Below are 23,128 nucleotides of genomic sequence, written 5' to 3' on the forward strand. Positions count from 1 at the left end.
ACTCCATTCCTACTTTTTTTTTTTTTCTTTTTTGCTGTACTGGAGGTTTAAACCCAGAGGCATTCTACCTCCAAGATAAATCCCCAGCTCAATTTTTTATTCTTTATTTTGAAACCGAGTCTCAGTAATTTGCAGAGGGGTTCACTAAGTAGCTGAGGCTGGTCACAAACTTGCAGTCCTCCTGTTTTACCCTCCCAAGTACTGGGATTACAAGCATGTACCACCACACCTGGCTTCTTTACTAGGTTGATGAAAGTCTTACTACTTGCTGAAGCTGTATTCAAACCTAAGTCCTGTCTCAACCTCCCAAGTACTAGGACTACAGACATGCACAACTGTGCCCAGCCTCTTTTTTTTCCTCTCCTAACAAATTCTAAGATTGATAGTTTAATCAGTTTCTGATCATCAAAGTGAGTTATAGATGGTTTAATTAGTATTTACCTCATTTTTTACTTTGTAATTAGAGTTATTTTACTTATTTACTAACAGATTCAAATATCATTGTATTTCAAGTTTTTAAATATTTTCTTAAGATATTATTTTTTATCCTACTTTTTTGAATATGATACAGAACAAAGAGTTCACATTATCTTGGCCATTAGTATAATTTAGTGGTATCGGTATCAACCCTTAGCAGTTGATGTGGTCAACACTGAATTTATAGTAATTTGGTTTAGATGGTAGATTCCAGGGGTCCAAACTCATTATTTTACATGGTGAAATCCAGTTTTAATCTTTTCATAAATCAGGTGTATGATTTTATTTTTTTTTTTTTTTCGTTTTAGGCCCCAGCACAGTGTCTACCAGGACAGTGGCAGTGGGGTGTTCCTCAGGTATATATTAACTTTAAGTCTCTAATTTAAAATCTATCTTTCACTGTGAGTATTACATGAATACTAAAGTCAGGAGAACTACATTTGAGACTTTTCTATTTATTAACTGTAATCACTTTAGCAGTTCATTTAATCACTATTTCCTTATTTCCTCATCTGTAAAACTTACCTTTGTAAGTTTCCTTATTTGACTTTTGTGAAGATCTGATGAGATCATATAAGTGAAAGCATTTTATAAATAATTGTATTCTATATAAACATGAAAAATACCTTTTTTACTAATGTTATTTTGGGGAGTTGGGGATTTAGCTCAGTGGCAGAGCACTTGTGTAGTACACACAAAGCCCTGGGTTTGATCCTCAACCTTATAAAAAAACAATAGAAAAAGTATTTAAAGAATGCAAAATTGAACTAATGTTATTATTGGAAAATTTAGCACTCTTCTAGCATCACTTCAGATTTTGCTTCAATTTGATTTATACCCCTAAATGTATATAAATTTGGATATTTCATATTCAAAATACTTGGAACCAGAAATGTTTCAAGAATTCTCCAAAACTGAAACTTAGAGATGTTCAACCTGTAGTTTGTTTTCCAAATTTTTGAAAATACCAAATTTTTTAATACTGAATTTTGGTATTCTGTATACAACCAAAAGTGCTGTTTCTGTGACATTTTCCCATTTCTATGAGAAGTTACAAAGCTGAGATTAGACATTTATTCCATTTTAAATATCATACGTGATATAATTATAACCTTTAAGATGACATTAATAAATCCAAAGTTATTATCTAAATTTATATATGAGGTTCTGAGACACATTAAGAACTAATACCAGTGATAACATTCTTTAATGCCATTCATACAACTGGACTTTATAACAACCCAGAATTCCTAGTCTATCGCTAAGATAGTTCTGTACTATCACAGGAAAAGAATTTTAGAAAAATATGATCAAGTATTTTTTTTTGGTGGTACTGGGGTTCCTGGAAGCCCTTCTACCTCTGGGCTACACTCCCAGACCTATTTTTACATTTTTTTATTTGGAAACAGGGTCTCCTAAGCCAGCGCGCGCGGCTGGCTTCGAACCTGCGCGATCCTCCTGTCTCTGCCTCCCAAGCGCGGGGATTACAAGCGTGCGCCACCACGCCCGGCTGATCAAGTATTTTATCTGTTGGGTAATTCACTTGGTTTAACAAAATAATCATATTTGAATCTGAAATACGTTTTTTTGTTTTAGTCTCCTACCTCTTCTACTCCATTCTTATACCTACAACCTTCTGAAGTTGTTTATCAGCCAGTGGAAATTGCACAAGATAGTGGATGTGTTCCTCCTCCACTGTCTCTCATGGAAGCTTCAGTTCCAGAGGTATATATTACTGTTGTTGTTGTTATTGTTGTTGTTGCAGCAGTGCTGGAAAGCAGCAGTGCTGGAAATCAAACAGAGGTCCCTGCGCATACTAAGCAAGCACTCTACCACTGATCTGCATCTCCAAACCCATATCAGTGTTAAAGTAATTGATCTATAAATACCTCATCTTAATATTTGTTTTATTTTATTTTTAATTTGTTCAAGACCCTTATTATTAAGACTGCTCATCCTATGCTTTCTTTATTTATACATATCTCTTGGCTTTTTTATTATTAGCAATTCCATGTCTTAGATTTATTCACCTACTTGTCTCCAAATCATTCTTCAAACCAGCTGTCTACTCCGCTAACCTAATCCCTGACTTAATCTCCTTGAAAGTAGTAAGATAACAAATGTTTTACATTTTCAATCTATATTGTGTCTAGCATCCTATCAATTAAAAACATAAACAGTCCGCTGTGGGGTGTACCCCTGTAATCCCAGTACTTGGAAGACTGAGAAAGGAGGATTACAAGTTCAAGACCAGTCTCTGCAATATAGCAAGACCATACGTGTTCAAAATAAAAAATAAAAAGGGCTGGGTTATAACATGGGGGTAGAATGCTCCTGGGTTTGATCTCCAGTAAAACACACACACACACACACACACACACACACACACACACACACACACACACACACCATTAATCCAGTGAAGAAAAACATCTGAGAAAGAAAAACTTCCTTCAAAATTATAAATTGAATTTATTTTATAACTACAAATTATAGGTATCATCACCGATATCTTTAATTTTTTTTTTTGTACTTGGATTGAATCCAGGGGCATTTTACCTCCAAGCTACATCTCTAGCCTTTTTCATTTTTTTTATTTTGAAGCAGGGTCTCACTAAGTCGCTGAGGATGGCCTTGAACCTGCTATCCTCCTCTCTTAGCCTCCAAAGTACTGAAATTACAGGTGTGTACCACCATGCCTGGCTTCCGTGTCTTTAAATTTTAACCCAATCCATCACTTATAACTTCACCAGAAGTTTGGGATTTAGCTCAGTGGCAGAGTGCTTCGCCTAGCACATGCAAAGCCCTAGGTTCTATCCTCAGCCCTGTTTAAAAAAAAAAAAAAAAGGAAAAAAATGCAAAATAAAACTAATAGCTTCACTATCTGTGTGGTAGGAACTATGTGTAGTTTTTTGGGTGTTTTTTTTTTTTTGTTTTGGGGGTTTTTTGTGGTACTGGGGGTGGAACTCAGGGGCTTTCTACCTCTGGGCTATACTCCCAGACCTATTTTTTATATTTTATTTGGAAATAGGGTATCACTAAGTTGCTGAGAGCCTCACTAAATAGCTGAGGCTGGCTTTGAATCTGTGCAATTCTCCTGTTGCAGCCTCCCAAGCACGGAGATTACAAGCATGCGCCACCATGCCCGGCTACAGTATGTTTTAAGTCAATGTTGTGAAAGATTAGAAATTAGGACTCACCTCTCAGTTTGAGTGCATTCTTTTATTATTTTTATATTGCTAAGGTTTATAACATTATTATTTTGTTCTGGAACAGTTTCCACAGTTGTATCATAATGATTAATATCAATACTTTTACTAGGATTTCTCGATTACTTTTCTTATCCTCCATTTTTGTGTGTATGTATATGGTTGTTGTTGGCTTTTTTAGCTTTACTAAGGTATAACTAATGAATAAAAATTGTACTGTAGATATTTAGGATATACAGCTTATTGTTTTGACTTATGTATGCATTATAAAATGATCACCTCAGTCAAGATAAACCAGCACTTAGATGGTTGTCCTTTTTTGTTTGTTTATAGTGATAGCTCAGTTTTCAAATCTGTAGTCACCATGTAGATCTCCAGAATATATTCATCCTAACTGAAACTCTGTAGCATTTGACCAACATCTCCCTATCCTCATACCCTAGCCCTTGTTAACCTCCATTTTACTTTCTGCTTCTGTGAGTTTTATTTTTTCAGAGTCTACATATAATCATGCAGTATTTATCTTTCAATACCTGTCTTATTTCATAGCAAAATGTTTTCTAGGTATATCCATGATGTCACAAATGACAAGATATTTTTATTTTATAAGGCTTTAATAGACTAGTGACTGTTCTATTATGTATATAATACCATGTTTTCTTTATCCATTCCCTGATGAACACCAAAGTTAGTTTTGACTATTCTGAATAATGCTGCATTGAACATGGGAATCAGCTGTCTTTTCATCATACTGATTCCATTTCCTTTGGATTGTAATTGGGATTGCTGGATCATATGGTAATATTTTTAAAGAAACACTTTTCTAAATAACTGTTCTAATGAACATTCCTACCAACAGTGTATAAGAGTACTCTTTTCCACACCCTCACTGGAGATCATTTTGGTTTCTAGTTAAGTCCATTTTATCACAGGTTTTCTGTGTTGAGATATAGTAACTGTGACTTCTTTTTTCACCTCACCCTGCTTCACCTCTGGCAATATACCTCAGCTGTCTTCTCAGACATATCGGTCCCCCTTCATATTGGTCCAATTGTATAGCATTTGGCACATATTCTATATTGTTTGTAGTTTGGGGATCATGGATATTTTCTTTTTTCTTCCAATTTTTAATGGTGAACTCTAATTGTACATCATGAGATTCATAGTGATACATTCATATATGCATACACTAGCCCTTGGCCTGTTTTTCTTCCTCACACTTCCCCCCTCTGCTGACATTCTCATATTTAATTGATGATAGCATTTTAAAATTTTATCCTTTTTTTTTTTTTTGTGTGTGTGTGTAGTACTAGGGATTGAACCCAGGGGCATTCTACCTCTGAGCTATACCCCCATACCAGACCTGTTTTATTTTGTTTTTGTTTTGTTTTTGTTTTTGTTGGTACTGGGTGTGGACCCCAGGGGCTTTTCTACCTCCAGGCTATACCCCCAGACCTATTTTATATTTTATTTGGAAACAGAGTCTCACTAAGTTGCTGAGAGCCTCACTAAGTAGCTGAGGCTGGTTTTGAACCTGTGTGATCCTCCTGTGTCAGCCTCCCAAGCGCTGGAATTACAAGCGTGCGCCACCACGCCTAGTTTATTTTGTATTTTGAAACAGAGTCTCGGTTTCTGAGAGCTTTTCTAGATAGCTGATGCTATCCTCGAACCTATGATGCTCCTGTTTCAGATTCCCAAGTACTGGGATTACAGGCATGTGCCACTAGTCCCAGGTAAAAATTTTTCTTTTGTTGGGTTTTGTTGTTTTCTGGTTTGCAAGGACAGGAAATAAAAAGTTAAGAATGCTTTTTCATTAGATATTTAGCCAGTATCTATTTTTGGCATTAAGCCATATTCTTAATTCCTGATAAACAGGTATGGTGGCGTCCTTAGACTGTTAAAATACAGGGTCCCCTGGGCCCCGGGCCGAACTGCGCGTAGCACGCCAGACCCCTGGAGAAACCAGGCCCAGTAAGACGCTGGGTTCTGGGCGGGGGTCGCGGGCGGGGCACACCTAATGGGGCCCGGGTCGCGGTACTCTGGGCCCCAGCCGAACTGCGCGTAGCACGCCAGACCCCTGGAGAAACCAGACCCAGTAAGACGCTGGGTTCTGGGCGGGGGTCGCGGGCTGGGCACCCCAGATGGGGCCCGGGTCGCGGGACTCTGGGCCCCTGCCGAACTGCGCATAGCACGCCAGACCCCTGGAGAAACCAGACCCAGTAAGACGCTGGGTTCTGGGCGGGGGTCGCGGGCTGGGCACGCCAGATGGGGCCCGGGTCGCGGGACTCTGGGCCCCAGGCAGAACTGCGAGTAGCACGCCAGATCCCTGGAGAAACCAGGCCCAGTAAGACGCTGGGTTCTGGGCAGGGGTCGCGCGCGGCGCACAAAAGCTGGGGCCTGGGTCGCGGGACCCTGGGCCCCGGGCCGAACTGCGCGTAGCACGCCAGACCCCTGGAGAAACCAGGCCCAGTAAGACGCTGGGTTCTGGGCGGGGGTCGCGGGCGGGGCACACCTAATGGGGCCCGGGTCGCGGGACTCTGGGCCCCAGCCGAACTGCGCGTAGCACGCCAGACCCCTGGAGAAACCAGGCCCAGTAAGACGCTGGGTTCTGGGCAGGGGTCGCGGGCGGGGCACGCCAGATGGGGCCCAGGTCGTGGGACTCTGGGCCCCAGGCCGAACTGCGAGTAGCATGCCAGACCCCTGGAGAAACAAGGCCCAGTAAGATGCTGGGTTCTGGGCGGGGTCGAGCACAGGGCACGCCAGCTGGGGCCTGGATCGCGGGACTCTGGGTCCCAGCCGAACTGCGAGTAGCACGCCAGACCCCTGGAGAAACCGGGCCCAGAAAAGAAAAAGATAAAGAAAAATATCGGAGAGGTGGTAAGAAAGCCGTTATGGATGCCAGGACACTGGAGATGCAGACGAAACTTATCTAAATGCACTGGAACTTATGGAAAAATTCGCCGTGAAAGAGGACTGCTATTTCTCTATATTGTTAAGAATCTCAGACATCACATATAAGGAGAGAGTTTAGCGGAGACCAAGGAGAAATGCGGTGTTGAAAGAGTTCTTCGCGATGGTGGTAGAGACTTGTATTCAGGAGAAGCAGAAACCGGATCTTACCAACTTTATTTTTTTGGAGAAATTAACCAAATGTCGAATGCTACCATCACGCATGCTTAGGAACACTGGACAACATTCAGAGTGGAAAAAGAGCCTGGGAAGGATTTGAAACGGTGGAGGCAGTGGCAATGCCAGTGGCCAATATTCGGGGGAGGCAGAGATCTGATACATTACAACTGGATCCTTTGAAATACTAACCACAGAGACAGTGATCGGAACCTGCTGAGGGGTTAGGCGGGCGCCGGGGCCAGTGGCCGACATCGGAGCTTGCTGTGAGGCAAGGCCACTACTGAGGCCTCCGTGGCCGGGATTGGAACCTGCAGAGGGGTTAGACTGATGCTGGGGCCAGCGAGGCCGGCATTGGAGCCTGCCATGATGCAAGGCTTGTGCTAGGGCCTCCGAGGTCGGGTCCGGAACTTGCTGAGGGGTTAGGCCGGTGCTGGGGTCAGTGAGGCCGGCATCGGAGCCTGCCGTGAAGCAAAGCCGGTACTGGGGCCTCCGAGGCCAGGATAAGAGCCTGCCGAGGGGTTAGGCCAGTGCTGGGGCCTCCGAGGCCAGGATAAGAGCCTGCTGAGGGGTTAGGCCGGTGCTGGGGCCAGCGAGGCCGGCATCGGAGCCTGCCTTGAGGCATGACCAGTGCTGGGGCCTCCGAGGCCAGGATCGGAGCATGCCGAGGGGTTAGGCCGCTGCTGGGGCCAGCGAGGCCGGCATCGGAGCCTGCCTTGAGGCAAGGCCGGTACTGGGGCCTCCGAGGCCAGGACAAGAGCCTGCCGAGGGGTTAGGCCGGTGCTGGGGCCAGCGAGGCCGGCATCGGAGCCTGCCTTGAGGCAAGGCCGGTACTGGGGCCTCTGAGGCCGGGATCGGAGCCTGCCGAGGGGTTAGGCCGCTGCTGGGGCCAGTGAGGCCGGCATCGGAGCCTGCCGTGAGGCAAGGCCGGTACTGGGGCCTCCGAGGCCAGGATAAGAGCCTGCTGAGGGGTTAGGCCGGTGCTGGGGCCAGCGAGGCCGGCATCGGAGCCTGCTGTGAGGCAAGGCCGGTACTGGGGCCTCCGAGGCCAGGATAAGAGCTTGCCGAGGGGTTAGGCCGGTGCTGGGGCCAACGAGGCCGGCAGCGGAGCCTGCCGTGAGGCATGACCAGTGCTGGGGCCTCCGAGGCCGGGATCGGAGCATGCCGAGGGGTTAGGCCGGTGCTGGGGCCAGCGAGGCCGGCATCGGAGCCTGCCTTGAGGCAAGGCCGGTACTGGGGCCTCCGAGGCCAGGATAAGAGCCTGCCAAGGGGCTAGGCCGGTGCTGGGGCCAGCGAGGCCGGCATCGGAGCCTGCCTTGAGGCAAGGCCGGTACTGGGGCCTCCGAGGCTGGGATCGGAGCCTGCCGAGGGGTTAGGCCGCTGCTGGGGCCAGTGAGGCCGGCATCGGAGCCTGCCGTGAGGCAAGGCCGGTGCTGGGGCCTCCGAGGCCAGGATAAGAGCCTGCTGAGGGGTTAGGCCGGTGCTGGGGCCAGCGAGGCCGGCATCGGAGCCTGCTGTGAGGCAAGGCCGGTACTGGGGCCTCCGAGGCCAGGATAAGAGCTTGCCGAGGGGTTAGGCCGGTGCTGGGGCCAACGAGGCCGGCAGCGGAGCCTGCCGTGAGGCATGACCAGTGCTGGGGCCTCCGAGGCCGGGATCGGAGCATGCCGAGGGGTTAGGCCGGTGCTGGGGCCAGCGAGGCCGGCATCGGAGCCTGCCTTGAGGCAAGGCCGGTACTGGGGCCTCCGAGGCCAGGATAAGAGCCTGCCAAGGGGCTAGGCCGGTGCTGGGGCCAGCGAGGCCGGCATCGGAGCCTGCCTTGAGGCAAGGCCGGTACTGGGGCCTCCGAGGCTGGGATCGGAGCCTGCCGAGGGGTTAGGCCGCTGCTGGGGCCAGTGAGGCCGGCATCGGAGCCTGCCGTGAGGCAAGGCCGGTGCTGGGGCCTCCGAGGCCAGGATAAGAGCCTGCTGAGGGGTTAGGCCGGTGCTGGGGCCAGCGAGGCCGGCATCGGAGCCTGCCTTGAGGCATGACCAGTGCTGGGGCCTCCGAGGCCAGGATCGGAGCATGCCGAGGGGTTAGGCCGCTGCTGGGGCCAGCGAGGCCGGCAGCGGAGCCTGCCGTGAGGCATGACCAGTGCTGGGGCCTCCGAGGCCGGGATCGGAGCATGCCGAGGGGTTAGGCCGGTGCTGGGGCCAGCGAGGCCGGCATCGGAGCCTGCCTTGAGGCAAGGCCGGTACTGGGGCCTCCGAGGCCAGGATAAGAGCCTGCCAAGGGGCTAGGCCGGTGCTGGGGCCAGCGAGGCCGGCATCGGAGCCTGCCTTGAGGCATGACCAGGGCTGGGGCCTCCGAGGTCGGGATCGGAGCCTGCCGAGGGGTTAGGCCGGTGCTGGGGCCAGCGAGACCGGCATCGGAGCCCGCCGTGAGGCAAGGCCGGTACTGGGGCCTCCGAGGCCAGGATAAGAGCCTGCCGAGGGGTTAGGCCAGTGCTGGGGCCAGTGAGGCCGGCATCGGAGCCTGCCTTGAGGCAAGGCCGGTACTGGGGCCTCTAGGCCAGGATAAGAGCCTGCCGAGGGGTTAGGCCGGTGCTGGGGCCAGTGAGGCCGGCATCGGAGCCTGCCGTGAGGCAAGGCCGGTACTGGGGCCTCCGAGGCCAGGATAAGAGCTTGCTGAGGGGTTAGGCCGGTGCTGGGGCCAACGAGGCCGGCAGCGGAGCCTGCCGTGAGGCATGCCCAGTTCTGGGGCCTCCGAGGCCGGGATCGGAGCATGCCGAGGGGTTAGGCCGGTGCTGGGGCCAGCGAGGCCGGCATCGGAGCCTACCGTGAGGCAAGGCCGGTACTGGGGCCTCCGAGGCCAGGATAAGCGCCTGCCAAGGGGTTAGGCCGGTGCTGGGGCCAGCGAGGCCGGCATCGGAGCCTGCCTTGAGGCATGACCAGTGCTGGGGCCTCCGAGGCCGGGATCGGAGCCTGCCGAGGGGTTAGGCCGCTGCTGGGGCCAGCGAGGCCGGCATCGGAGCCTGCCGTGAGGCAAGGCCGGTACTGGGGCCTCCGAGGCCAGGACAAGAGCCTGCCGAGGGGTTAGGCCGGTGCTGGGGCCAGCGAGGCCGGCATCGGAGCCTGCCGTGAGGCAAGGCCGGTACTGGGGCCTCTGAGGCCGGGATCAGAGCCTGCCGAGGGGTTAGGCCGCTGCTGGGGCCAGTGAGGCCGGCATCGGAGCCTGCCGTGAGGCAAGGCCGGTACTGGGGCCTCGAGGCCAGGATAAGAGCCTGCCGAGGGGTTAGGCCAGTGCTGGGGCCAACGAGGCCGGCAGCGGAGCCTGCCGTGAGGCATGACCAGTGCTGGGGCCTCCGAGGCCGGGATCGGAGCGTGCCGAGGGGTTAGGCCGGTGCTGGGGCCAGCGAGGCCGGCATCAGAGCCTGCCGTGAGGCAAGGCCGGTACTGGGGCCTCTGAGGCAGGATAAGAGCCTGTCAAGGGGTTAGGCCGGTGCTGGGGCCAGTGAGGCCGGCATCGGAGCCTGCCGTGAGGCATTACCAGTGTTGGGGCCTCCGAGGCCAGGATTGGAATCCTGCCAAGGGGTTAGACCGGTGCAGGGGCCAATGGCCAGCTTCGGAGCCTGGCGTGAGGCAAGTTCACTCCTGTGGCCTCCAAGGTCGGGACCAAAGCCAGCTTAGGGGTTTGACCGGTTCAGGGGCCAGCGAGACCAGAACTGGGTCCTCCCATGAGGCAAGGCCGCTGCGTGAGCCAGCGAGGTCTGGATCAGTCCACTGAGTAGCCAGGCCACTACTGGGACCATCAAGAGTGGGATTGGTACTTGCAACGCAGCATGCACAGAGAAACATCGCAGAAAATATAAATCAGATGCTTCTCTTAATCAGCAATAACTAGGAGGAAAAGGGCAACAGGAAGAGGTTGAGCTATAGAAAGGGCCCTATAGTGAAGCAACTAAAGTGACCAATCAGAGGGTATGTAATACTGGAGGACGGAGCCTCTTTAAAATGCAGGAGGTACATAAACAAATGTATCAAAGTAAATCACCAAAGAAGTGTGGGATGGAGGGAGGGGGAGGGAATGGGATGGGGGCTGGAAGAGGGCTAATTGGATGATGTGTGCTTGTATATCCTCTCAATTCTTGTACTCCAATGTGATTGATATATGACTACAATGCACCAATTTAAAAAATAAATTAAAAAAAAATGAAAAAAAAAAAAAAAAAAAAAAAAAAAAAAAAAAAAAAAAAAAAATTCCTGATAACAAGCTTATCATCAGTATATTCACTATTTACTGGGATAAGGGATAAGATTTTTTTTCTGAAAATGTTGCTCATTTTTATCTTGAAATTATGCTTTCTTTAGTATTTCCATACAGAATGATATTTTATGCTTTTATTTTAATATTGTTTCTGGTAAAGGCACAATCTGACTTAAAATTTTCATGAATAGAGTGGTGTGACTTATGTGTCTTTCTCACTAAAATTAAGAACTATAGGGCTTTTCTTGTGAATGTAATAGTTAGGTTTCCTAAAAGTAAAACAAAAAGGATATGTTAGCATCTTCACTCACTTATTTCAATGGTTATTTTAACTTCTGTCAAGCCTTCAGTACTACAGACTGTCCCTCCCTTTACTCTTAGAATCTAACTTTGCTTTCTCTTTCACAGAATGAGTAGAAACCAATATGTGGAAACCAACTCTCAGCCCCCACCATACAGACTCACCTGAATCTTCACTCATCCTTAGCTTCTTACATTTATTTAATGATAATTAGTCTTGTCCAAATTATTTCTGCCTCTAGGTCTAAATACCTTCAGTTCCCTCCTTCTTGGGCATCTCATTTCATCTGTTATCCTTTCTTTCTTTGTAGTTTTAAGTCTTTTTCTCTTCATTAGTTCGCAGCTTCACCACTTACTATGTAATTCTCTGGAATTACTTAACCTTCATAGTCTTGCCTTATTATTTCTTTGTAAAATAAGGACATCAAGAAAACCTATTTTATAAAACTAATGTAAAGATTAGAGATCTATTATATGAAGTTCTTCATAATAGTGCCTAGTACCGTGTAAGAGGAAATTATTCTGACATATTCTCTTACCAATGCCCTAATTATCTTCTACCTTTCAAAGCCAATTTTCTTTTTTTTTCAAGGCAAAGATTATTGAAGAAAATGGTTTACATTCAGTACTTCTACTACTTCACTACTCATTCACTCTATACCTAAAGTCTGCATCATTACCTTTCTGCTAAAGCTGCCTTTGAAAAAGATCCTCCGTGACTTTGTAAATAACAAATACCTCCTATTTTATCTTACTTGACCTCTCAGAGACATTGTACATACTCCTTGAAACTCTTCCTACCCATACTGTCCATGTTACTGCTCTCTTCTGGCATTCTTTCACCTCCTTTTCTTTTCCCCTGTAAGCTAAAGCTGATCTTTTGTTCTCTATGATTTCATATTGGGTTCTCCATTCTTTCACTCTATATACTTACTCTAATATCAGCATCCATATCCATGTCTTAACCATAACCTCTCTCTTAAAGTTAGACTACACTATCCAGTATCATAACCACCAACTATATGTGACAATTGAGCACTTAAAATGTACCAAGCAGCCGGGCATGGTGGCGCACGCTTGTAATCCCCGCGCTTGGGAGGCTGAGACAGGAGGATCACACAGGTTCGAAGCCAGGCTCAGCTACTTAGTGAGGCTCTCAGCAACTTAGTGAGACCCTGTTTCCAAATAAAGTATAAAATAGGGCTGGGAGTATAGCCTGGAGGTAGAAAGCCTCTGGGTTCCACCCCAATACCACCAAAAAAAAAAAAAAAAAAATGTACCAAGAAGCTGGTCATAGTGTCTCACACCTATAATCTGAATACCTGGGAGGCTGAGACAGGAGAATATCAGGTTCAAATCCAGCTTCAGCAACTTAACAACTTAATCATACTCTGTTAAAACAGGGCTCTCAGGTATGGTGGTGCACGTTTGTAATCCCAGTACTTGGGAGGCTGATATGGGGGATCACAGGTTCAAAGCTAGCCTTGGCAACTTAGTGAGACTCTCAGCAATTTAGCTTCCAAATAAAATATAAAATAGGCTTGGTATATAGCCCAGAGGTAGAAGGCCCTTAGGTTCCATTCCCAGTACCACAGAAAATAAAAAATAAAATAGTGCTATGGCATGGAGTGTCCCTGATTCAATCCCCAGAACCACACACACAAGAAAAAGTAGCAAGAAGAAACTGAGATATCCTGATAATATAAAATATATGCCAGGCTTTGAAGACATAGTGTGAAAAATGTGAAAATATTAGTAGTTTAGTATTTATTATACTATATAATATTTTGATCTTTGGCTTAAATAAAATATATTACTAAAATTAATTTATCTACCATTTACTTTTCTAACATGGCTATTGGAAAATCTTAAATATACATTATATTTCTATTGGACAGTGCTGCTTTAGATCAGCACTCTCTAAGTAATGGTGTGGAGTTAATGAGTAGTGAAGTAGAAGTACTGAACGTAAACTATTCAGGAATCTTTAGATCAACAGTACACCTCTACTAGAATTCCTACAGATACCATAAATTTTATGTAACAGACCTAACTCCTCTGCAACCCCCTCACATGCAGTAACATAGACATCAGGTTTTTCTTGTGTTCCAGTGAATGGTACCACTATCAGTTAAACAAGCCATAAATCTGCTTTTTCATGTTCCTTTCCTGATGCTCTACTGCCTCATCTTTCAGCTGTTCTTTGATGTATAATAATTTTTCTTCCAGCCTACCAAACAACCTGAGCAGATCTTCCAAATGAGGTGTGTTCTCATTTGCATCTGTGTCTGTGATCATAGTACTCTCTCATTCTTTCCCTAATTCTTCAAAGTCAAGCATCAATTTCATTAGAAAACTTTCCGCAAGCACTCTCTTCAACTTTCTTAAGCAAAATCAAGCAATTCTTTTCTTTTCTCCCATGCATTGTGTACATGTCTTACAGGACATATGTAATTTTGACTATTTCTTGATTAGACTATAATTAAACATAAGGAATGTGGTTTTATCTGTTTTATCCATTATGTAGTATAATTCTTGGTATGTCATAAATGTTGAATAAATATTTTAATTAAAGTAATACATTTCTCTTTCCCCCATACCCCCAACTTCTGTATTAGCCTTATTCTGATCATGGAGTTCAAGCAACATATCACCAGGTTTATGCTCCAAGTGCCATTGCTATGCCTACACCTGTGATGCAGCCTGAACCAATTAAAGTAAGAAGTTTGTTTTGATTTTTTTTCTCATTTTCTTTAGTTATATTTCAAGTTCTTCAAATTTTTCTTCTGGAAAGGAAAACCTTTGGATATTTCTTAATATTTATGATCAGAAGCACAGAATTGATGAACTTATGTGGAATAAATACAATTCTAAATTAACTTTAATATTATTTTTTTTAAATTATCAACCATACACAAACAAACTTTTTTTATTTACTGTGGTAAAAGAGAAATAACTTGAGATTTACCAGTTTAACCGTTTTGAAGTATACAATTTAGTGGCATTAATTACATTGACAGTGCTCTGCAGCTCCTCTCCACTATTTCCAAACTTTTTCATTACTCTGTACTCATTAAACAGTAAAGCCTCTTGTGTTTTTCTTCCATCCCCCAGTCCCTAGTAACCTTTATTCTACTTTCTGTCCCTATGAATTTTTCTTTTCTAAATATCTTATATACCCAGATTTTGATTATCTATGTCATTGATACATAACATATATGGGGAAATGAAAACAATGATCTTTCTTTTTGGGATGTGTTCATGCTCCTAAAGTCAGATTCAGGCTAAATAATGATATTCTAGTTAGAAATGTGTGTGGATATGTGTGTGTGGGTGTGCGTATGTGCATGTGTGTGTGTTCAATGTATTTTAGCCATCTACTGTTTAGCAGGGACTTTTTTCTATTCTGAGTTTCCTAGTGAGAGTATTGCATCATCTTGTTAGAGAAATAGACTTTCTTCAATAAAAAAACTACAACTTGATTGACTGTTGAGATATTAATATAAGTTTTGTATTCATTGTAGTTTAATAAGGAAAGGGCTCATATTCTGCATTAAAATAATGAGATTAGTTATGTTATACTTAATTATGCTTCTAATCCATTGTACATGTTGAACTCAATACCAAGACCATCTAAATTAAAGAGCCTTCTCCCTCTCTTGCATCCCCTCCCCCCACCACCACTCACTGCCATGACTACTGCATCCCTACACTACTGTGAACATGAAATAAAACCACAGTTTTGAGCCAGCCATGGTGGCATATGCTTGTAATCCCTGTGCTTGGGAGGCTGAGACTGGAGGATCGCTCAGGTTTGAAGCCAGCCTCAGCTACTTAGTGAGGCTCTCAGAAACTTAGTGAGACCCTGTTTCCAAATATAAAATAGGGCTGAGTGTATAGCCTGGAGGTAGAAAGCCTCTGGGTTCCACCCCCAGTACCAGTAACCCCCCCAAAAAAACACAATTTTGGCCTTATGTCAAAATCTGGAGTGTTATAAACCTTATTTATAGACTTTATTGTTAGTATTGTTAGAAAAATCTTCTAAAACAGACTTCCTCTAATGTTAACATTTTCTCCAAATACACTTCCTAAAAAAATAACTGATACTTCTGCGCCTTATTAGGTAGTTTCTCATATTTAATTACAGAAAGAAAAGAGGTATCACAAATAATTGAAGTTGTTTTGTTCAAATAATTCAGAGGATGGAGTAGTACTAGGATAGAAGAAATTTGCAGAATTAATGTTAAACATTCCTAAAATATTCTAGCTTAAGAATATACACTTCTCTAAATTTTCTTAGTTCTATAAGCAGATAACAGCAGAAGTTGTACAGAGAAACTCTACAATTCGGTCATATAAAAATTACTAATTCCGATTTTGTTGGAAATGGAGAAAAAGAAAGTTTAGTAAATTTTTAAAGCCAAAATTAGAACACAGGGCTATTACACTAAAGTTTTTTACTTCTTACTTTTATTTTTAATAAAAGGTGGCATGTTCTCTGCATTTTATGCTCAGTAGTTTTCTTTAAGTGATTTAGTGGCTCTCACAGAAAACTCAGAGACAGAAACTCCCAAACTACTTCTATAACTATACAAACTTATATAAATCCTTTACTATAAAAATTTGACTGTGTGATAAAATTATCCACTTTTTATAGTGCATTTGTAATATAACATGGAAATCTTAATATAAAAATGTTATATCATTAAGAAATCATTTTCTTTTGAAACATAATAGACTGATTTTTTTTTTTTTTTTTGCAGTACCATGGGTGGAACCTGGGGCATTCTGCCTCCAAGCTACACCCCTCACCTTATTTTTTCTTTATTTTTTGAAACAGTGTCTTACTAAGTTGTTGAAGACCTCATTAAAGTAGCTGAAGCTGGCCGCTAAGCTGTGATTCTCCCGTCTCAGCCTCCCAGGTGCTGGGATTACAAGTTTGTGTGAGGGTGCCTGCCTGACTGATTTTAAAATATCAATGAATGACAGCCTGGTGTGTAGTGGTAGTGCACTCCTGTAATCCTAGTACATGGAAGGCTGAGACAAGAGTATTGCAAGTTAGATGATAACCTCAACAAGTAGGAAGACTCTCATCAACCTAGTGAGACCCTGTTTCAAAACACCTGGGTTCAATTCATGGTGTGTGTGTGTGTGTGTGTGTGTGTGTGTGTGTGCGCGCGCGCGCATGCGCGCACAAGCTATACACACACACATACACATATACATACACATATACATATACCAATAAATGAAGCTAGGCATGGTAGTGCGTGCCAGTAATCCATTAAAGAGGCTAAGAATGGAAGATATAAGGTTCAAAGCCAGTGTCAGCAACTTAGGGAGAGCCTGTTTCAAAATAAAAAATACAATAGGGCTATAAGTGTAGCTCAGAGGTAGAATTTTCCTGGGTTTAATCACTAGTACTAAAAATAAATAAATAAGTGACATTTGAAATATTAGCCTTTTTTCTCTCCATGAAGATTTTCCCTGGTAACAAAATCCTTGATGACATTTAAAATAGAAAAGCAGCTGGGCGTGGTGGTGCACACTTGTAATCCCCATGCTTGGGAGGCTGAGACAGGAGGGTCGCATGGGTTCAAAGCCAGCCTCAGCTACTTAGTGAAGCTTTCAGCAACTTAGTGAGACCCTGTTTCCAAATAAAACATAAAAAAGGTCTGGGAGTATAGCCTGGAGGTAGAAAGCCTCTGGGTTCTACCCCCAGTACCACAAAGAATAAATAAATAAATAAATAAATAAATAAATAAATAAATAAATAAATAAATAAAATAGAAAGGTAGCCGGCTATGGTGGCACACACTTGTAATCCCAGTACTTGGGAGGCTGAGACAGTATCGCAGCTTCACAGCCACACTCAGCTACTTAGTAAGGTCCTTCACAACTTAGTGAGACTCTGGTTAAAAATAAAAAATAGGGCAAAGGCTATAGCTCGGAGATAGGATGCCCTTGGGTTCTATCCTTAGTACTACAAAAATATATAAAATAAAATATAAAGATATAAATATTCCTCGTAAAAATGTGACAGCCTCAGCTACTTAGTGAGGCTCTCTGCAACTCAATGAGACCTGGTTTCAAAATAAAGAATAAAAAATAGGGCAGGGGGTATAGCTCGGAGGTTGAATGCCCCTGGGTTCCATCCCCAGACCCACAAAAAAAAAAGGAAAAAAATGTGACCCTATTATTTTAATAATTTCTTAAATTCTATATATTCTGAAACTCTAATGAAAGGTTGATCAATGAGTAACACGGTATAGTTAGATAGCAGTAAAAAGTTCTGGTGCTGTTACACAGTAGGGTGACTATAGATAACAATAATATATACCATATATTTCAAAAAAGCTAGAAGAAGGTATTTTGAATGTTTTCACCCTAAAGAAATAGTAAGTTTTTAAGGATATAGATATCATTAACCTGACTTAAGCATTATACAATGTATATAAATGTCAAAACATCACATGATAGCCAGGCATGGTTGTGTCCCACACTTGTAATCCCAGCATTTGGAAGGCTGAGACAGGAAGATCACGGGTCAAGGACAGCCTCAGCTATTTAGGGAGACTTTTTGCAACTCAGTGAGACCCTGTTTCAAAATAAAGAATAAAAAACAGGACTGAGGGTATAAATCAGAGGTAGGATGCCCCTGGGTTTTATCCCCAATATCACAAAAAAATCACATGATACCCCCATTAACATGTATAATTTTTATTTTTAATGTTTCCATTAAGAATAATTTAAATTTTTAAAGATACTGAAAAAACTTTAGCCAGGTATGGTGGTGCACACTTGTAATCTCCACGCTTGGGAGGCTGAGACAGGAGGATCATGCAGGTTCAAAGCCAGCCTCAGCTGGCTTAAGAGACCCTGTTTCCAAATAAAATATATAAAAATAGGTCTGGGAGTGTAGCCCGGAGGTAGAAGGCCCCTGGGTTCCATCCCCATTACCACCAAAAAAAAAAAAAACTTTAAAAACTTTAATGATTATAATTTTGTGAATGTTACTTTAGGCATATCCCAAAATGGAAATTTTGGATGTCATATCTATCTTGAAGCAACAAAACAATAAGTCAATAAAAAAAGTAAATCAATAAAATATAGATCTTATGTAGAGCTCAAAGCCCAAGTCTAATTTCTTTATAGAACTGTTTGCTAGAAACTTCTAACTATAAGCCTAATATATAGGCTACTATAGTATTAGCAGAGTTATTCCCTAATTCAACAGTCATATCATATACAAAATTCAGTTTTAAAGACAATATAGCAAAACTACAAAATGTCAAAATTATTCCACTAACCTAGACTATGGGGAAAACACTAAAAGAAAATGTGTATGGGCATTTATGGGCTATTATGTTTCTAAGGTAGCTATCAAATGTCAAGGTATGAAGAGTATGAGTGGAAAATTGTAAAATGTTTGTTAATGTGTTTTTATTCTTACATGAATATGTTTCTAATAAAATGGTTCTTATGAGAATTGAGATACTTAAAACTGAGGAAATAGCCAGGAATGGTGGTCCACGATTATAATCCCAGCCTTTGGGAGGCTGAGACCGAAGGATCGCAGTTTAAGGACAGCCTCAGCTACTTAGTGAGACCTTTTGCAACTCAGTGAGACCTTGTTTCAAAATATAGAATAAAAATCACCTGGGGGTGTAGCTCAGAGGTAGAATGCCCCTGGGTTCCATCCCCAGACCTGCCAAAAAAAAAAAGGGAAATTATCACTTGAGTTCACATTAAAGTTAAATGTATATTTTATTTAACTCCCAGGAAAACATGGATATGAAGGATGGTACTGATCCACTTGCCAGGCTATGGAGCAGTTTTTCTAACTAAGGCACTAACTTAAGGAAAACATAAAAACATAACCAGTAGTCTGTATAAACCTTGTTCTTTGGAAATAGTATGATTCAGAAGTATCATACTCTTTGAAAGGGATCTGAACTATCACCACTGCTTCTAAATCAGAAATCTGGAACTGCATCACCTAAAAATTAACAGCTATCTCTACTTTGCAAAAATATTTCACTACCATGATCTTCTTAATCATGAAACACTTACATTGTCATTATGTAGATGTGTGAGAATACCAGTGCCACACTCAATACCAAGTATGGAAAAGGACTGGGAAGGAAGCCAGGGGAAAGCTCACTATGTGCTATGTACTTGTATGTCACTATCAATATAAAATACATTATGATGTGAGACTACAGTGCACCAATAAATGTATATAAAAAAGACCCAGGCATGATGGCGCACACTTGTAATCCCAGCTTTTGGGAGGCTGAGACAAGGAGGATCAAGATTTGCAGACAGCCTCAGCTATTTAGTGAAGCCCTTTGCAACTCAATGAGACCCTCTTTCAAAATCAAGAGTTAAAAATAGAGCTGGGGTGTAGCTTGGAGGTAGAATGCCCCTGAGTTTCATCCCATGTACCACAAAAAATGTATATAAACAAGAAATTTTAGAGATTCTATATTTATTAAATTTTCTTCTTAATATTTAAGACAGTAAGGAGAACCAAGGTCTTATGAAAACAATCTATTGGGATTATTTTGGATAAATCTTTATTCAAGGATAAGTTTTTTTTAAAAAAAAGGAACACTATGGGTTCTGTGATAAAATACTTGCATAAGGCACTACATTCAAGGCAAGGATGAATTGTATAGAAAGGTGTTCCTCAGCATATGATGGGATTGCATCCCATCAAAACAATTATAAATTGAAAATATAAGTCAAAATGCATTTAAGAGATCCAAGTGGCAGAGATGTGGTAGGCACAGATCTCAACTCCTCTGTGGTTTGGACCCAAAACAGAAAATAGCTGATTTAAAGAAGTAGTTGAGAGAGGGAATGCTCTGATTGACAGTACTGGAAGGTGAGAGGCTTGGAGAAGGGACTCAGAAATTCTGGTTATTGGAAGAAAAAACAGGATTAATGTGTTATTCTAGAACCAGCACTTGAGAAGATGGTGACCAAGGGAAGCAGCACATATCAGTCCTTCTGACACTCAGTCTCCATTGCCATAAAAAAAGCATTCTGACGAAAGAGAGCACTATGATAATAAAAATAACACAATAAGTGAAAGACAACAGGAAAAAAAAGTCTAGAAGGCCTATCAGCAGAAAAAGGACCTCGCCTACCTCCAATGGCTGCAGCCGCAGGTGTCACAGCAGGACTATATTGCCTCACTGCAGCCAACTACCAGAGACTCACAGGAAAACAACCAACAACGTGAAGTAAACAGCTGCGGCTCATCAGAACTATAAGCTGTCAGTTCCTCCTGCACAAACACTAACTACAACTTGCAGCAGTGGCAACCAGGCCCTGCAGAGATCCAAAGCAGTGCTCAACAACACCGTATGTGAACCCTCTGTTTCTGCGGGGAATGCCCAGCGCAGCTATAAGTACTCATCCAGACGCGATAAACTTGCAGGGTCTGAGACTTTGCAGTTCAACTTGGCGAAGGTAGAGGTGGGGTCTGTTATTGGACATAGCAGAGATGCAGAAAGACTCAGGCTTTACATCAGTGGAAAGTGTGAAGGGAGACCTATGCTTAACACTAGATCTAACTAATAGGATCTCCAATATCACCACAGACTACCCAATCTTGGTGAATGGGAAGAAGTCTGACCAACCCAGCCCTAGCAGTGGAGACAGACTCTTACCTATACACTGGATTTGGTCCCAGAGGAACCCACCACCTACGCAGGCAGGAAAAGACTCAGACTCCACATCCATGGAAAGCATGGAGGGAGACATACACTTAACACTAGATCCAGCCCCATTGATACTGGTCATCTGCATAGACGGGGAGAGACCCACCAAACCAGGCATGCAGCAGGAAAGGTGCAAGTGGCACTCGGCATCTGCACACAGACTGCAGAGGCCAAATCTGCTGAATATTTATATATTTGTGGGGTTGCATTACATTTTGTTTGGGGAGGTTGGTGTGTGTGTCTGTCTGTCTGTGTATGCCTGCTTTCTTCCCCACCCCTTTCCCAAGACTCTTCCCTTATACATACCTACTCTCTTCCCTTCATCCTTTTTTTCTCCTTTTCTTTGTCACTATCTCTAATCTCTACTATATACTACCTTACCAAACTCATACTCACACTATTTGATCCTATCTGTGGCTTTACCCTATTGCATTTATGACTTCATTTCACCTGTTCACTCAACCTGCAATGTTGAAGACAACACAACTTGGCCTTGGATATGCCAACTGACACCTAGAGACTGAGAGAAATCTATCAAAAGCAATAGATATAAACTTCTGAAATCATGAGGAGGAATAACAAGGAAGCAATGAGCTCCCACAATAACAGAACTGGACAACACAGAATTGCAGAGATCGCCAGAAGGTCAAATCAGAAATTCAACATTAGAAATTATACAGGATTTCTGAAAAGCATTTAGAGTCTGAAAGAAATAAAGGATGCAAGCATTGAAGCGAAGGTATCAATACAAACTATAAAAAAAGACCACATGAAGAATAGAATCTCACTCTTAGAAGATGGTCACTCCAAAAATGAAAACAGTATATTCTTTAGAAAAAACAATTCAACAGGATGATTTGGACACTGAAGAGATATGGGCCCATCTTAAAAGAGCAAACCTAAGAATAATTGGCATAGAAGAGGGAATTCTCTTTGGTTTCACCTTCTATTCCACAACAAACAGAAGCTGAAAGAATTTATGTCTTCCAATCCAGCACTAGAGAAAATAAAGAGATTAACTGCAAAGAAGAAATAAGTTATACATGCCAGAGCCAGAGAAACAAGAATTTCCATTAAGCAAAACACTAAGCAAAGAAGAACCAACACTACCTCAAACAAAAGTTAAAACCCAAAATATGAAGAATTAAAAATCACCTCTCAATAATTACACTGAACATAAATGGCCTCAACTCCTCTAAAAAGACATAAGATGGCAAAATGAATTAAAAACCAGAATCCATCTATCTGTGCCTGCAAGAAACACACCTTACAAGTAAGATAGTAACAAACTTAAGGTAAAGGACTGGAGCAAGGTAATCCATGCCCATGGAACTGGAAGACAAGGAGTAGTAACCATGATATCAGGCAAGTTAGACTTCAAGCTTTTGTCAAGAGACAAAACAGGTCATTTTTTTACTGGTAAAAGGAACAATACAGCAAGAGGAAATAACGATAGTCAACATTAATGCCCCACACATAGGTGTAGCTACTTTCATAAAACAAACTCTTTGCGACATTAAGTCACACATAAATCCAAATACAGTAATACTGAAAGACTTCAACACATCTCTCACACCATTAGTCCAATCTTCTAAACAAAAGGTCAGTAAAGATGCCTCAAACCTTAAGAACACCATTAACCAAATGGATATATTAGACACATAGAATATTCCATCCAACTACAGCAGAGTTCACATTTTCTCAACTGCTCACAGAACCTTCTCCAAAGTAGATCACATCCTGGGCCACAAAAAGCACTAGCAAATTCAAAAAGTGTGACATATGTCTGTGTGTCTTTTCAGACCATAATGGAATGAAACTAGAAATCAACTATAAGAAGACCCAGAGAAACCACATAAACATGTGAAGACAGAACACCACACTGCTGAATGGAGAATAGGTCATAGAAGAAATAAGGGGTGAAATCAAGAAATTTCTAGAAACAAAAATAGAGATGCAACATATCAAAACCACTGGGACACTTTGAAGGCAGTATTAAGGAAAATTCATAGCACTGAGTACCCACATAAGAAGAACAGGAAA

The 23,128-nt window shown here is 43.1% G+C and overlaps 1 protein-coding gene across 1 annotated transcript in view; it reads left to right on the forward strand.

Annotated features, from left to right (window-relative positions):
* Window positions 1-23,128, forward strand: part of BOLL (boule homolog, RNA binding protein) — a gene marked incomplete at both ends in the record, with an annotated part of 91,971 nt that overhangs the window by 22,884 nt on the left and 45,959 nt on the right. The window contains 3 exon segments of the mRNA XM_080689009.1: window positions 786-833; window positions 2,074-2,202; window positions 13,973-14,071. Of these exon segments, the coding sequence (XP_080545135.1) occupies window positions 786-833; window positions 2,074-2,202; window positions 13,973-14,071 (276 nt within the window).

Source organism: Muscardinus avellanarius (genome assembly GCF_963383645.1).
Source record: "Muscardinus avellanarius genome assembly, chromosome: 2".
In the NCBI taxonomy this organism is placed as follows: domain Eukaryota; kingdom Metazoa; phylum Chordata; class Mammalia; order Rodentia; family Gliridae; genus Muscardinus; species Muscardinus avellanarius.